We start from the raw sequence: 18,010 nt of genomic DNA, 5'->3' as shown, positions 1-18,010 counted from the left end.
AAATATTCCGTCCACCTTCATTATTTTGTGGGTACTATTCTTTTGGGGTATTCACCCTACAACTTTCTAATTTACGTATTCCTTTTAAAAGGCAACAGTTGTTAAATTATTTGTCATTAACTTCTCTATTGTGTCCAGTATCAGGTAGGTTCCTTTCATTCTAGTGAGGGAGGTATTTTTATTCAATGCAAAATTTAATGATATGCTTAGCTGTAAGCACATGCACATTCCTAAGGAGATGAGATTTTTAGAGTGAATACTTTTTGAGTGAAGACACAAAAGTACTTTAAATATTCTGATTAATTTAGAGCCTTTGCAGGAATCTCACTGTTGGTGGGAGAACTGTATCTAACCCAGGTTTCTTCTAAATTAATCTGAAAAAAAAAGAAAACCTAACAAGAGCATTTTTATCAATCCTTGATTCAGTGGAGGTTAAGCAAATATCACAGACCAAATGAAGAAATTAATCAGCTCCCCAACATTACGTAGCTTGGTGAATCAAACTGGGATAGGAAAAGTTAGTAACTGATTCCCAGATAATTCCCTTCCCATGCTGATCCACATTAGCTGAATGTGTTTATCCTTCATCCTTTTGACTATATTTTTATTTACTTATTTGGAAAAACTGAAAGGCAAATGTAGAACTGAGATACAAAATTTGGTTAGGCAACCAACAGAACAATTGCTGTTCTCTGTAATATTGACTAAAATCTTGTCTCACTTATTAGCAATGTTAAGAAGTTGACTTTTTCATATGCTGTGCAATTCTCATGTTTCCATCTGCTTTCACATTGTAACTGTATGTTGTCACATATTAAATTTTGTTACAGATGAAGCGATGAAAATCTTCTGACTCTCCTAAAATTTGAGGAAAAAAAGGGGAAAATTAAGACCCCACTTTTTCCTAATGGATATTTTCTGAATCTAAATTTTCAGTGGATTTGTAGGTAAACCTGGTTTTAATTCACAGGATACGAACGTTTGTCAGTTGCAATATTTGACTCAGCATTATGAATACACTAAAATTATAGTGTGTTATAGTTATTATTATATTAACAGTCTAATTATGGCTAAGCTTTTTCCATTTAAGCTTTCTTAACTAAATCTCCTACTTTAATGTAAGCCTGCATAATATAAATCCATGTGAGACACTGTATGAAACGAGATCTATTTTAACCTTCTTACTGTTGCAGTGTGTCATCCATTTTCTATAGTTAAATCACTGTAGGAAAACTTATTGATAGATATGTAAGCTTTGTATTCTGTAATAACTTTAGAGAGTATACATTTGTACCTTACTTTTTTGAGCCACTAAAAAGCTATTTTTCAAATATCATAATTTGTATGCTCTCAGGCTAAAATAAAGCAATTGGGCGGAGATCTTAGTAACCACTGTTTTCTCTTCTCATTTTATTTACGCAGCTATATGAATCTAATTGTTCAAATTTCCCTGCATAGTAATCATGAAGAAGCTCTTTTCTATTTTTTGTGAGCTATTGTCATTATCTGCAGAGATAGATCTGGTCTTAATTTCAGGATTTCTGGAGTTACTCTTCCCTGTAAGCACTTTTAGTAAAGTTTGAAATGCTTTTCTTCCCCCACTCCGGAAGATCTATTTTATATTTACAAAAAATTAATATTTCTGAGTAATCATGTTTAGTGCATCTTTTTTTTTAAATGTCATTTAGCATAATGCTACACTTTAATTATAATGAAAGGCAACCACTTCTGGCATCATTGATATCAGAACATTAGAATGGCCTATGTCCAGGAAATATTATGAGCTGTAGAGCCTGAATGAGTTCTAAAGGTGTCTAAGACTGAGGCAATGCTCCTGCCTAATGATGGCAGTATATAGCACAGCATAACAAAGAGTTTATTCTTTGATCAGGCTAGATTTGTGATGTCAATTGAAATCAGTAACTGAAAATAAAAGCAAAAAAAAAAACTGGCCAATGATTATGATTTCACACTGTGCCGTCCATCTGATTCTAACTTAAAATCCTAAAGTAATCCTATAATCACTGTAAGTCTGTAAAGTTTTTTTGTCCCTTTGTATAATGTAACACTAGGTCTACAAAGAGCATAACTGTCCAGGTTTTTGTTGTTGTTTTATTTTTTTACAGTATTGCTAACTCTTAGGTTGCTTTATTTATTTTTTTTAATTTCATTTATTTCCTAATCTTTATGATTGTAGTAAGTATATAATGATAATATCCATCTTAGAATCTTTATAATTCTCTCATCCGACTATGAATTCTACTGTAACATTCTGTACTTCAGAAGAGTAAGAAATGGCATTAATGTCTTAGTATTACATAATTATATTAGCATCATTGTCCTTCTTTGATAAGGCTAGTAGCTCATAAGAATGTCAATAGAATTACAATCAAGTTAATTCATAGACACATGAAAAGCAATAACATTTCTCTGTGGCATCTGTCAGTGTTCTCTGTGACAACTTGTACATCCAGCAGATCAAAACCAGATCCAGACCTTGAGTACCTGCTAGATATTTCACTCTGTACATTGTAACAACGCATACAGCAGAGGGTTGACTTTCCCCCCATATTATCTCTTTAATGTGAAATGCTATTGGAAGAGCTTATGAAATCCAGTGATTGTTATTGATTTGTACCAACTGACTCTGACAAAGAACTTCATGGCAAATTATTCAGGCTTTGGACAATTGTAATGTGGCATAAACTAATAAAGTCTAATTAAGACTTAAAAATGTTGAGTCATTGGCAAGCAGCCCATTAAATTATAACTACATCATAAAATGGTTAAGTCAATGCAGGTAATGCATTTGAATTTATACTGAAGCAGTCATTTCTTTTGTGCATGTTTATGCTTTTTTCATATTATACTTTTCACATCTGGCCTGCCTTCCAGCAATCTTAACTATATGTTCCTTTTCAAGTGTCTGAGGTCTACATCTCTCTTCTGTTTCAATCCAACAGGTGCAGGAGGCTGGTCTCCATCAGACAGTGATCATTATCAGTGGCTGCAGGTGGACTTTGGTAATAGGAAGCAGATCAGTGCAATTGCAACTCAAGGCAGGTATAGCAGTTCTGACTGGGTTACTCAGTATCGGATGCTCTGTAGCGATACAGGGAGGAACTGGAAGCCTTACCATCAGGATGGAAATATCTGGGTAAGTCACTGATGTACAATGAAAGTATATGCTGTAATGATTTTAACTGGTTACATTTTCAGAGTTTGTACGTTTACAATTTGTTTGCATTATGTTTATGAGGACAGAACAAAGCTTATCTCAAAGTGTGGTAATTCAAGTTGTAACTGTTGCCTAGAGTCCTGTCCAGGATTCAGTGATGCCTTCTTTGGTATAATACCAGTTATTAGAAGATGCACAACAATGTTTTCTGCTTAATTCCATTCCACAGTGGGTTTCTCATACTTTGTTTATTTGTTTGCCCACTGTTTTAATTCTCATGGGATAAATGGGATACACATAAGTAGTTCTGAAAATTCTGCTCTAAAGTATTATTTTGAAAGGAAGCTTGTGTTCTTTTGTTGTTTTTGTTTTGTGTGTGTGTGTGTATGCTACGGAAGAAGATTTTCTTAAGTATGTGGTGTTTTCCCTATTGAAGCTACAGGGAACTATGTGCTCTAATAATTTTAGAGGGAAGCATATCATTTGTTTTTTTTTCTTCTCACTGAAAAGTTGCCTTCTATTTCACTCACATCAAATGATAGATATTATTTGACATATCTGTTCTCATAGTAGTTTATTTACATGGTTAGTCTTTTGAAAAGTATACTTGATAACAACAAAATACTATCATTCTTTATGAAACAAAATTGTATTAACTACTACATTTCATTAGAGAAGTATACTGCCAAAAGAGACAGGCTTTAGCTTTGTTATATTTTAGATTTATGCTTCTGTCAGATTTCTCACATTATGGTCTATTAAAAATGAACATCAAAGAAGCAGCATGAGGTTAATGGTTTGCGTAAAAAAAAAAATCAGTGTATATATAGGCAGACTTTTTATTGAGATTTATTGAAAAAGCATTTTCTATGGAGCACACTGGATTATGAAAATGAAAAAGCTGAGGATGGGTGGAAGCAAGAGTAAAGAGGAAAACCTCAGATACTGCTTTAGATTATTGAGGAATAGGTTGTATGGATGTTGCTCATGTGTTGATTAAATAAATCTCATGTTTAAATTTCAGTATAACAGGTTTCACTTCCAAGGCCTCTTCTGTATATAATACCAACACTAAAGGGTACAAGTATTTTTACTTAGAAATAGGACTCTTCTAAAGGAACTACTATTGAAATCATAAATGTCTCCCAAAGGAATGAGAAGGCTATGAAGCTTGTTGTCTGAGCAATACATAAAGCAGGACAGTCAGGCTGAGGAATAATCTGTTCTTATTACCTGAAGGGGAAATTCTTTCACCACTATGTCATTTGGTTGATTTAGTCCCAGCTGTAACTGTTTTCAAAGCAGCCAGATTTTTGAGGGCTTTGTAGAAAGATTTATCCTTATTTTGTACCTTAATGCAGAAGTACTGACAACTTTTGTTAGAAAATATTTCACTTATTTATTAGCAGTTAGAAATGTTTAGTGAATTCAGGGAATATTATTGGTGTGTTGGTGTGTAGCAGGTAATCATTATCACCTACAGCAGCATGTGATGAATTGTGTGGAAGTCTGCCTCATCAGAATCATAAATTTTGTTTGTGTTTGCTTGGCAAGCTGGTTGATGCAGTACAGCTGCTGTGAATGTCCTGCCTTGTAAGAATAGAGTAAGAATTGCAAGTTATCCCAGATTATCAAAAACAAAACAAAAAAAACTGTATCACTAGAGTATTGACTCTAACATTGCTAAACAGAGCAATTATTTTTTTTATGAAGCCATATTCTCACATTTAATCTTGAATATACAGTACTTATTAACTGCTAGTAAGTTTCAAAGACAGGGAATGTGACTGAGCATGAAGACAGGTATCTGGATTATAGTTTTAGCATTATGAGGATACAGACTTCCCCACTGTAGAAGTGGGGTGGTGAAGAATTTGTTTTTTTTTTGTTTTCTTGATTTTTTTTTGTCATAAAAAATGATAATATAAGGCAGATCCTGCGTGAGGTCCAAGTCAGATTCCATGTCATAAGTGTAGATAGTATAGGCAATTTAAACTCATAAATTCATACTCTTTGGCTGTAGTGACTGCAATAATCTCAGAAATATTTAATACTCTTAAATATCCTATTGCACAGTACTTAGTCTTTTTCTTTGGATTTGTATCTTTTATTTTCCTTCTGTGAGAGAGGATATAAATGAAAAGTTCCATCAGTTCCATACTCTAGTATAGTTGTTTCCAGACAAAAGTAAATTTAAAGGAGAAAAAATGAAAACATACTGTGGTTTTGTGGTTTTGAAGCCCGTATTCCACATCAGAACATCATGTTGGGAATTAAAGAGATAATGCTCTGTTGGGGAGTGGAAGAAGGGTGGAGATCCTGGCTAGACATCAGCTGCTCTCTCTGGCATGTTTTCTCTCACCTGCCGCAGAGATAAAGCACTTGTGCTTCCCATGCAGTTTTAACTACCATAAGATTCTCAGATTTTGGATACTTTTGTCTCTCCCAAGTTGTTCAGTTTTGTTAGATTTGTAACATTACTGTTCCTCTTCAAATTGTTGTCCATGTTTTTTGTTTTTCTTTTCCTAGACCCAACTTTTATCTGTGTACCCTTCTCCCATCCTTCCACCTTTCCTCCCCTCCCCCTGGAGCCCATGGCTCTGCTCAGGCCACTGATGGTGCAGGTTGTTTTTTGTTTTTTTTTTTGCTCAGAGGGAAAGATAAAATCTGTTTTTGTCACAAGACATTGTCTTTCCTTTGGGGCTCAACCCAGCAGCAGATGTTTGCTAGCCATCTTGCCTTCAGTGTTTAGCAGTAGGCCTTCGGTTTATTGATCACTATCTTGCTTATTTTATTTTATTTATTAGCTTTAATTCCTATTATATTGTATTATATTATTTTGTTTTCTGGTATCTTATGTAGTAAACTAGCTTTCCTCCTTAGATTGTTGCCACTGTTTTGTTTTTAGGCCCATCTCCCTTTCCCCCTTTCCTGGGGCATGGGTCCATGGGTCCCTTGTACTGATCATTGTGGAACTGGGCCAAAACAACCTGCAAAATATTGACAACTATTTCATAAGACTATGATTTGTCGTAATCATGCAGTAAAAAGGGACAAAAGGGAGTGGGTAATGATGGGATTATATAACAGTATCTAAGTTATGTAAACAGAAAGTGTACTGTTGAAACAACAGTCCCTCTGAGTTGGCAGGATAGTCATTTGAGATAGTTTCTTCTAACCCTGCCTGCTTATAATTGCAGTGCATAGTGTACAGTAAAATATTTTCTTCCCAAAGCAATTTTGTTACCATTCTCTAGATTTTGCATGCCAATTCTTTGTATAGAATGTGAGTTCTCAGATCCTTTCCTAGGACTCCCTTCCCTACTTTACTGTTCTTTCAGTAAATGTTTGAATCTGGATTATAAAAGAAGGTGGCAACATTATGCAGCATGAATCTTCTGGAGATGGGTTATCCAATACTTGTTCCTTTCCAGAATCCAAATGAGTAGGAGACTGGGGAAAATAGTAGAGGTAACTGAGGTATCTGAGATATTACTGTATTTGTGCAAGCTAGTACTCAGTATTCTCTAGATAATATACAGAGAAGTACACATGCGAGCAGAACCCAAATACACCTTTGCAATAGTGGTGTTCTTCACTAGGTTTTTTTTTATGCTTGACATAATCTTTCCAATACTTAGTTTCTTCCAGTATGTCAATGGTATATGGGCTGGTTCGACCTGGTTCTATGACAACTGAACTGAGGAGATGCCAGGACCCCCACCCGGAAAGGGAAAAGGGACATAAGCCTAAAACAAAACAGCTGCAACGATCTGAAGAAGAAGGCTAATTTACTAAGTAAAATCTTGGAATGCAAAATAATACAATATAATATGATTTAATTGGAATTAAAGCTACTAAATCAAAAGTGTCCAAAGAACTAAAGGTCTTAAGCTAATGCTGAAGGTGAGACAGCTAGGGAGCACCTCCTGCTGGATCGATTTGAAAAGAAAGCAGCCTGTGTCTTGTGACTCATGAACAGTTTTTATCTTTCCCTCTGAACAGAAAATGGAAAAATGCAAAGCAACGCAAGGTCCTCTGGGTTGTGTAGTTCTTCTGAGACAGTTGTACCTGATTTAAGGTACCTAATTTAAGTTGTACCTGATTTCACTATTGATGATCCACAGAAGTGGAGCACTAACTCTTTAACTCCCAATGCTCTACATGATGTTATGATGTGGAATGCCAATAACAAAAATCCTAAAACTATGACAGTACTGATGGAATGTGGTGTATATAGGAGTACAACAGCACACATAGTAGAAGGAACTGTGTTATATCTGCACAACAGTCCCTAGTGAGGAACCTTCTAACATTAGTGCTTCCAGTGAGCAAAGACATGAATAATAAGAAGTCTAGTGAGATGGGTACTTTGACTTTAGCTAAAGTGAAGTAGGAGTCTGTTTTAAAGACAGCTTTCAATAGAAGGAGAGATCTTCTTAAAACAAACCGGTGAAGGTTTTGATTGTATACCTGGTTACTTCTGTAATTTCATTTGAAGTTTTCTCTTTAGTTAACACTTTCCTATGTGAAGTAAGCATATCAGAGCTGATCATAGAATCATAGGGGTTGGAAGGGACCTCAAGAGATCATCAAGTCCAACCCCCCTGCCAAAGCAGGTTTCCTTTACCAGGTCACACAGGTAGGCATCCAGGTAGGTCTTGACTATCTCCAGAGAAGATTCCACAACTCCCCTGGGCAGCCTGTTCCAGTGCTCCTTCACCCTCACCGTAAAGAAGTTCTTGCGCACACTTACGCAGAATCTCCTGTGCTGCAGTTTGTCTGTTTTCCCCTTATCCTGTCTCCATGCACTTTTGAAAAGAGTCTGGCCTTGCCACTTTGTCCCCCACACCTCAGATATTTATAAATCTGGATCAGGTTCCCTCTCAGTCTTCTTTTGTCAAGCCTAAAGAGACCCAGTTCACTTAGCCTTTCTTCATAGGGGAGATCCTCCAGGCCCTTCACCATCATTGTGGCCCTGCGCTGGACTCTTTTCAAGAGATCCCTGTCTTTTTTATACTGGGGAGCCACAGTACTCCAGGTAAGGCCTCATCAGGACAGAGTAGAGGCGGAGGATCACCTTTCTTGATCTGCTGGCTGTGGGGTAAATAACTCCAAAGGATGGTACTTCACAAAGAAATAGTATAGATGATGGTATATTTTGAGTAGTTCTATATAGATGGGATACAAATAATACCAAAGAGAAGATGGCTCACCTTTAGGATGTCAAGGCTCGCAGGGGACTCCACATAGGAGGGATCTCCGAGAACAGATCCTTCCCTGGTGGTGGTCAGCCCTTAAATGGGGTTTGGGAGAGGTGGAGCCAGGCTCCACCCCTTCCAATCACACAGGTATATCACCTTCACCTGTGCCCCTATAGCTGACTCAGTGCTCACCTCAGGTGACCAATCAGTGGTTCAGGCTATGATTCAGCAGTTCCCATACACTGTCCATGCTCTTTTTAATGCATCCCAGAATGCCATTGGCCCTCTTGGTTTCAAAGGCACACTGCTGGCTCATGGTCAACCTGCCATCCACCAGGACACCCAGGTCCCTTTCTGCAGAGCTCCTCTCCAGCAGGTCATCCCCCAGCCTGTACTGGTGCATGCAATTATTCCTCCCTAGGTGCAAGACTCAACACTTGCTTTTGTTAAATTTCATCTGATTGCTGACTGCCCAGCTCTCCAGCCTGTCCAGGTCTTGCTGAATGGCAGCACAGCCTTCAGGTGTGTCAGCCAATCCTCCCAGTTCACTTAGCCTTTCTTCATAGGGGAGATCCTCCAGGGCCTTCACCACCTTTGTGGACCCGCACTGTACTCTTTTCAAGAGATCCCTGTGGTTTTTTTTATACTGGGGAGCCCAGAACTGGACACAGTACTCCAGGTGAGGCCTCACCAGGGTAGAGTATAGGAGGAGGATCACCTCCCTTGACCTGCTGGCCATGCTCTTTTTAGTGCATCCCAGAATGCCATTGGCCCTCTTGGCTGCAGAGGCACACTGCTGGCTCATGGTCAACCTGCCGTCCACCAGGACACCCAGGTCCCTCTCTGCAGAGCTCCTCTCCAGTAGGACATCGCCCAGCCTGTACTGGTGCATGCAGTTATTCCTCCCTAAAGGGGAGGAATTTTTCCCTGTTGAGTGATGCAAGATATTTATTTCTCCATCAACTTAACACCTGCCCATTAGAACTAAGCACTGATAAGATCCCCTCTCAATCTTTTTCTCTCCATGATAAACAGACCCAAGTCTCTCAGCTTTTCATCATAAGGGGACTGGAGCATTTCCCTTAGGTATATCTGTAGCCTTCTGCTGAACTCATTCTAGTAGTTCCCTGTCTTTCTTGAACTAGAAAGTCCAGAACCGGTAACAGTACTCCAGATGTGGCCTCACCAGAACAGTATATAGAGAGAGTATAACTTCCATTGATTTGTTGGATGTGCTCTTTTTAATATGCCTCAGGATACCATTGGTCTTCTTGGCCACAAGGGCACACTTCTGCCTCCCTTAAAATGAGTAGAGTTGTAAACAAGCATAGAAGCTACGATCATATGGCTTCCTGCTGTATAAATACAAAGCAAAAAAAACCCTTTCCTGTATATAAAAAAAATTGTCCATTTAATTTAAACGAGCCTGTAAGTAACAAGAATATTAAAAGTATGCTGCTTTGTCTGTTAGTCTATTTTATGTAGACAGCTATTTTGTAGCTTCACTGAAAGTAATTGTGATGTAAATTTACAGCTCTCTGTATCAGTGTATTCTAAATTTCTTTAGTCTGTTTTCACTACAGTGTCTGATCTGTAACCCTAAAGCCAGTTTTCCTGTGATTTCTGCCCAAAACATTTAGTAATGCCGCTTTGCAGTTCCTGACTGCTTTTTGACATAGCATTCTATCTCTGTGGATGTGAGATTTCTCCTCAATAATAGAGGCTCTATCAATCAAAAATGCTGGCACAGATTTTTGGAATGTTTGAAATTCTAAACTTGAGCAGACACATATAGCAGACAGTCTCATCTCTTTTTGTACGTAAACAATGTACTACACAACTTCCTTTGAGCCATTCTCTATGACAAAGTAGTAATCTACTACACTGAGCCATCAAATATATTACCGTTTCTTCAAATCCTTCACAGATCTCATGTAAACTCTTTGTCTAGAACCGCATCTGAGATGTGGTAAGTTCCACACTAACAAAAGAGAGAACTTCTTTACTGTAAGTGACAGAGCACTGGAACAGGCTACCTGGAGAGGTTGTGGAGTATTCTTTACAGGAGATATTCAAGACCTATCTGGATGCTTACATTTGCATTGCCAACACCTTTCTCACTTCAGATGTATCTGGACTTGTCTTAGCTTAATTTAGATAAATTGTATTGGAGGCTAATGACAGAATGACTGAGACTGTAAAGAACTGGAAGCTATCTGGTCCAACATTTGTTCAAGCAGGTATACCCAGAGCAGGCTGCCTAGGACTGTGTCTGGGAACCTTCTGAAGATTTTTCAAGAAAGGAGGCTATAACCTATCTGGACAGCCCCTTCTAGTGCTCAATTACCCACATAGCAGAGAAGTGCTTTCTATTGTTCAGATGGAGCCTTGGGCATTCCAGTTTGTGGGTATGCCTTCTCTTCCTGTCACTGGGTACCACTGAAAAAAGCCTGGCTCTGTCTTCTATGCACCCTCCCTTTGGGTATTTTTAGACGTTGATAAGATTCCCCCTCAGCATCCTCTTCTCCAATTGAATAGTCTCAGATTTCTCAGCCTCTTTTCTCAGGGGAAATGCTCCAGTCTCTTGATCATCTTGGTGGAATTCCATTGGACTCTTTCCAGTATGTCCATGTCTCTTGTATTGGGAGTCCCAGAACTGAACTCAGTGCTCCAGGTGCAGCCTCACAAAATAGAAGGATCGCATCTCTTGACCTGCTGGTGATACTATGCCTACAGCTCAGAATACCGTTAGCATTCTTAGCAGCCAGGGTACACTGATGGTTCATGTTCACCTTGGCGTCCCACAAGACTTCTATGTCCTTTTCTACAAAGCTGTTTTCCAGCTGGGTGGCCCTGGCGTGTTCCATTGTCTAGGCAACCAGTTATGAACAATCAAGTTGTGGTGAAGGTTGGCTGACACAGGTATTCCCGATTTCTTTTAAAAACTGTTTTCTTGAATCAATCCATGTTCAGATCCTTCACAAGATTTTTGTTGTTGTTGTTTATGTTCACATCTGTTTGCCATCATAACCTCAGTTTTGATGTTAAACGACAGGAAATTATGAAGAATGGGTAAGATTAAAATAAAAAGTTGATCATTCATGATTAACGTCTTCAAGTATAAGTTAATTTAATTAAGTCTTAGGTCATAGTAGGATTCCAGTGATTCTGCTAAACCTTTTTTAGTATTTTCCATTATTCTTCCACCTGTTTTTCTTCCCCTCCTACACAATGAACAGTATACATTCTTAGAAAATATGTTAGAAGTCAGAATCTTTGCATTTTCTAGGTTTTGTCATTGGGAATAACATAAGCATCAGTTGCAAGATTCCTGCCTAGAACTGACTCCTTTCTCTTGATGTAAAGGGCTAGCTAATAGCATGTTAGTGCACAAAATGCATGGATAAGGCACCTGTTTCCTTGAAACAACCCTGAAATATACAAGGAGTTACAAAAGGAGATCAAGTTTTGTTCCGGTCCAAAACCTCCTTATGTAAACAAGGTAAAATGTCACTAAACTCCAGTAAATACTACACTTATTTGGGTGAAGTCTCACGAAAGATTCCTAGGGCTTTTTTTGTACAATAAACATAGTTAATAAGGAAAATAAATGCATTGCGCAGTACTGCATCGGGCTCTCAAAGTACATTTTTATGTCTCAAGCATATGAAGAAAACAGTACAGAAGTGCCAGGGAGAGAGTAGTTAATAGAATTTTACATTTATGTTGAAAGTAAGTGACTAGATGAAATTTTAAAGAGTATGGTGGCAGATTGTTTTCTTGCTTCTCTTAAATGGAATCAACCACAACAACAGCCTTGTTCTTTGCAGACATTTCTGTTGTCTTTTTATTATCTTTTTCCATACTTAAAACAGCTTTTGAAGTTTTCCCTTTCAGATAGTGCCTTGCTTCAAAGGGTTTTCACAAATAATGTGGCATGATTTGGCCAAGTGTTATGGTTTGTATGCCGGTATTCCTCATCAGAACATCATGCAGGGAGTTAAAGAGTTAATGCTGTGGTGAGGAGTGGAAGTGGGGTGGAGATCCGAACTGGAAGCCAGGCGCCCACCCACTCTGGTCCACCCACCCACTCTCCTGGCTGCCGCAGAGATTCAGCACATGTGGTTTCCCTGCGTTTTTTTCTCTAATGTAAGCTCTCAGATTTGGTTTGGAAACTTTATCTCTCTCAATAGTTTGTTTTTATTAGATTTAGTGAAGTTACCATTCCTCCTCAGCTGTGCTTGGGCGGCCACGTGGTGACTGGCAGTGTCATTTTTTTGTTTGTTTTTTCTTCCCTCTTTCCCTTCTTTGCTTCCTTCATGTCCTCATCACGGGTGACACCATAACACCAAGTAAATGGTCTCTGCTCGTATGAGATGCTGCAGTGGTGTATCAGTAATAAGGCTTTGATATGGTAGCAGAAACAGTTTTTATTTAGAAGCTCTGACATCTGTAGGAAAAAGAATTGGAAGTTGAACGTTTGTTGTAAGTTGCATGGTAGAAGTTACTTTTTATTACATGAAGCAGCTACAGATTTTTGCAATTTATTGTCAAGTACCAATGTATGTTTATGAGTGCTGTTGAAAGCATTCATGTGAACCACGACCACCAACTTGAGCAGAATCAGGATTGCTACTTGTCCTGTCATTACAGATCACTGAGAAGAGCCTGGTCTCATCCATTTGTCTCCCTTTAGATATTTATGAGCTTTTTTTAGATTTCCCCTTGGTCTTCTTTTTCCTGGGATAAACAGACTCAGTCTTTCTTCACCTGGGAGATGCTCCAGGCTCTTTATCATCTTTGTGGCACTCCACTGGACTCCTGTGAGGTTTCTCTCTTTTTCAAACAGGGCAGTCCTCAGCTGAAGCAGTATTGATGTGTCAGATGTGGCCTCCCCAGGGCAGAGTAGGAGTGAATCACCTCCTTCATCCTGCTGGCTACACTTCTTTATTGTAGGCCAGGATACCATTGGCCTTCTTGCCCACAAGGGCACACTGCTGGCTCATAGCCAATCTGTTGTCCACCAGAATACCCAAGCTCTTCTCTGCAGCGCTCCTCTTCAGCAGGTCATCCCCTAACCCTTACTGCTGGATGCCATTATTATATAATGAATAGATAAATACTGAAGAAACTGGAAGTTTTGCCAAGATGGTGGAAAGTTTACTAGAAAAAGAATCACAGGAGAAGGGGGGAAATTGCACAAAATATACAAAAGTCTAAGTATCATGTTGTTTGTTTACTATTTTCTGAGAATATTTAAACTAATATTTACTATGAATTAAGAAAACAGTATGGTCTTAAAGTAGAACAGATTCAAATAATTTAATACAAGATAATTACTGGCATCTAGAAGGACAATAAAAAGATTAAAATAATGTTAATATTAAATAGCACATAATCTAAAGTAATTATGAAAAAAGATTTCTATAGTAATACTTCAGGAGTGAAAGCACATTGTGAGTGGACTACTAGATGTGGAACAAATCGATGGGAATTCAGTTTATTTAATTGTAATAGGTTGGTTTCTACCTGATGGGCAGCTAAATTTCACCACTACTGCCCCTCAGAGGACAGAAAGAGAAAACACAGTAAAAAAAAATTCAAGGGTTGAGATCATCAGTTACTGTTACAGGCAGAAACACCCTCAGTATTAGGGAGATTAATATAGTTTATTGCCTATTACTAACAAAGTAGAACACTGAGAACTTGAGGCAAACTGAAAACATGGAGAACTAAGAGGCTGAAGTTGGTATTAATGTTTTGACATCTATTCCTTCTTTATGGTTGGTTTCTTCCCCTGTCCCCAGTGTTTTTTCTCCTTGCTAAACTCTGCTGTCCGAGAGGAGTGGTGTTCCTCATGTGGCTCTGCTCTGGCCAGCAGCAGGTCCCTTCTAGAGCTAGCTGGACTTAGGTCTGGTCTGACATGAGGTACCATATACAGCCCTAGTAACATATAGTACCTACACAGAAAAGTGCTAATTTAATCCTTTGAATCACTGGAACTATTTTAAGCCTGGTTCCAAACTATGTTCTAAAAGATCTAACTGATCTCAGTCCTCATATGCCATAGGAGTAGTATTTAAAAGCACAGCTGGAGAAGGAACAAAAAAATAAATAATAAAAAAAGAGGACCTAGGATCTGTGTTTTCCCAGCATATATATTTCTGTAGAAGGGCAAATGTAAAAACTGATACTGTTCTTTTCCCTTGTACTAACAATTATAAGAATGCTTGAAATTTCACATTCAAAGTTTTCTGTAGTAGGAAACTCTTAGTTCTTGTTCAATGGGCTTTTCTTCTCCTGTTCAGTACAACAGCAAAGCTTCAGTTAACTTTAAAGTGACTGGGATAGGATTCCTTGATTCTCATTCAGTATCATTAAGGGGGCTACAGCAGATTAGTAATCTGCTAAATTCTGTTAAGCTCTCTGAGTGGGAAAGGGAGGTTAGAAATTTCAGCCAAGTTTTAGTATCTGTATATTTGGAGAAATATAGGTCTTTTCTTTAAGGAGTGTTGTCAAGCTGGAAGAAAAAGGGCAGGTTAAAATGGAAATTGGCTTATCTATAAATCCTAAATCTAATGTCATACTTTTATTCCAATTTTATAAGGTTTAAGGAGATCGCTACCTTGTTAGAGTACACTGCCAAGTGCCAGGAAACCTCATTAAATCACCCTATTCCTAGCACTGATCCTCTGTGAGTTTTTGGGGGGGTTTTTTTGGATGATTTAATTCTAGGGATTTTTCTGCTGTTTATGCTTGCTTTCTGACAGAATGGTGGCACAAAAATACCATTTTGAATCCTGCTATACAAAGAGGATTGCTTTTTTTTTTTTTTTTTTTTCTTCTCAGGCAGGTAAAAATGAATAAGGGCCTGCAGATCTGCAGGAGATGGCTTGTTGACCTGTACAATCCTATGTGTTTATGAAGCACTTCTCTTGGATAGATCTAGCACACTGTTCCAAAGCACAAAGTATGTCTTTGAGAGCTTTAAATCTTTGTTTATTCCATGCAGTTTTGTCAAGAAAAAATCATATATGGATTATCTTTATCCAAAATTATGTTCAGCTTTAAAAAACTGTCATCTTTAGTGGAAGTTATGATTGGTGGTGCAGAGTCTAGTTGGAGGTCTGTAATTAGGTAGCTCCAGTCTTGTTCAACACCTTCATCAGTGACTAGGAAGAAGGGGTAGAGTAAGCTCTCAGCAAGTTTGCTGATAGTACAAAACTGGTAGGAGTGTATTACACACAGAAGGCTGTGCTGTTTTGTCCAAGTCCAACTTGTCCAACATGTTCTGAACAGACTTGAGAGAGGAACTTGATGAAAGCAAGTGCATAACTTCTTGCTCCTGGGGAGAAATAGCCAAGTGTGTAAGTACAGGTTAGAGGATGACCTGCTGGAGAGGAGCTCTGCAGAGAAGAGCTTGGGTGTTCTGGTGGACAACAGATTGGCCATGAGCCAGCAGTGTGCCCTTGTGGCCAAGAAGGCCAATGGTATCCTGGCCTACAATAAAGAAATGTAGCCAGCAGGATGAAGGAGGTGATCCACTCCCTCTACTCTGCCCTGGTAAGGCCACATATTGAATACTGTGTCCAGTCTGGGGCTTTAGAGCTAAAAAATAATAATAAAATAAATACAGATATCTTCTAGAAAGAGTCATATGCAGAATGACAAAAGGATGATTAATCATATGGGCTGGAAGGGACCTCAAGAGATCATCAAGTCCAACCCCCCTGCCAAAGCAGGTTCCCTACACCAGGTCACACAGGTAGGCATCCAGGCGGGTCTTGAATATCTCCAGAGGAGATTCCACAACTCCCCTGGGCAGCCTGTTCCAGTGCTCCATCACTCTAACATTAAAGAAATTCTTGCGCACATTTGTGAAAAATCTCCTGTGCTGCAGTTTTCAGGCCTCATCAGGTTAGAGTAGAGGGGGAGGATCACCTCCCTTGACCTGCTGGCCATGCTCTTTTTAGTGCATCCCAGAATGCCTTTGGCCCTCTTGGCCACGAAGGCACACTGCTGGCTCATGGCCAACCTGTCGTCCACCAGGACACCCAGGTCCCTACCCTCAGAGCTCCTCTCCAGCAGCTCATCCCCCAGCCCGTACTGGTGCATGCAATTGTTCCTCCCTAGGTGCAAGACTCTACACTTGCTTATGTTAAATTTAATTCGGTTTCTGACTGTAATTTCGGTTGCCTTCTCTGCAGATATTCAAGACCAATCTGGACACCTACCTGCGCAATATACTGTAGAGAACCTAATTTAGCAGAGGGGTTGGACTCTATTATCTATGATAATATTATCTTATTATCTAAGATCCCTTTCAACCCCTGCAATTCTGTGATTTTTTTGAAAGGTAGTAAGGAAAAATGATGAAATAGACACATTAATTGTTAACTTCAAAGCCATGCTTGTGTGAGGGCTGCTCTGAAAGTAGTACCTCCTGTTTTATTAAATTGGCCCATTATATCAGAGGTGGATTTTGGTGGAACAGCCATAGAGGCTGAACCTTCCCACAAATATTTTGTTCATTTTGTTGCCATGCAATATACGGCAACAGAAGGGTAGTCTAACTGCTGTGTTAAAGGTCTACAAAACTGACCTAAACCAGCCAGGGCCAAATGACTGCACTTCACACCAATGTGGCGAGTATTACCTGCCACATAGCCGGAAACAGAGCAAGGGAGGAGTTCTATCATGTCACATCCGAAGTTACCCCGCAGGCGCCTACTCCTGTTGCGTCACATCGCAAGATTTCGCAGTCGCCTACTGCAACATCTCGCCCTCGCTATGCTCGGAAAAGCCTTGCCCATTACAGCGCGAACACAATTTACCTAAGGATTTTAATAATCATAATAATCTAATAATTTAATTAATTTAATAAATTTAATAAGCCTAGTAATCTGATATCCTTTACATTGGTCCTACATAAAGCGGCATCCTGCATCCCTAGATAGCGCCGATTCGATTTGAGACATTCATTTCAGCATGCGCCGTAGCTTTATATATAATATTACTATAAGCACTGAGCAAATTAATGCTAAGCCTAACACAACTATGACCAGATGCAGTATAGAATTAAATATCCCTGTTACTGTGGGAGACCATCCAAAAAGTACTTCCCACCAATGATGTTCTCCGTCCTTTTTTACTCTCTCTAAGACACGATGTACCTCCTCCATATCATGGTGAACAGTAATCAGGGTTTTCTGTCCATTGTCTCAAATGCGTTTTAGCAGCTGATGCAGATCATCATGTTGCAGGAGTTTCTTTACCAGAGTGCAATTCATTCCAATTGGTGCAGGCTCCAAGTTCTGAATCAATGTGTAGTTAGACTGTAGCAACTGGTAAGTTGTAACCAGAGCTGTATAGTTAAAATCACATCCTAGAATGCTAGTAAAATTACAAACACAGGAATCTGAATGATTACTGGTATCTACAACAATATCATCTACGCGCATAAAACTACAAGAAGTCCTCATACAAGCACATCCTTTTCCAATATATATAAGTTCTGTCCCGGATGTTACATTGGAATGAATCTCAAAGTGGCAAATGTTCTGCTCAGTATCAAGACAGATGTCCTGAGTCTTAAGAGTATTACTTTCACAAACAAATCCTTGCTGTT

The 18,010-nt window shown here is 38.9% G+C and overlaps 1 protein-coding gene across 1 annotated transcript in view; it reads left to right on the top strand.

Annotated features, from left to right (window-relative positions):
• Nucleotides 1-18,010, top strand: part of CNTNAP2 (contactin associated protein 2) — a 677,682-nt gene that overhangs the window by 224,225 nt on the left and 435,447 nt on the right. Inside the window, exon 3 of the mRNA XM_065752999.1 lies at nucleotides 2,964-3,157. Coding sequence (XP_065609071.1) covers nucleotides 2,964-3,157 — 194 coding nt within the window. The remainder of the gene's footprint in view (nucleotides 1-2,963; nucleotides 3,158-18,010) is intronic.

The sequence above is a fragment of the Cyrtonyx montezumae genome, unplaced genomic scaffold (genome assembly GCF_038088225.1).
Source record: "Cyrtonyx montezumae isolate F1298 unplaced genomic scaffold, pur_monq_1.0 scaffold_8, whole genome shotgun sequence".
Taxonomy (NCBI): Eukaryota; Metazoa; Chordata; class Aves; order Galliformes; family Odontophoridae; genus Cyrtonyx; species Cyrtonyx montezumae.
Note: the sequence above shows the minus strand (reverse complement) of the source record. Positions and strands in the feature narration are given on the sequence as shown.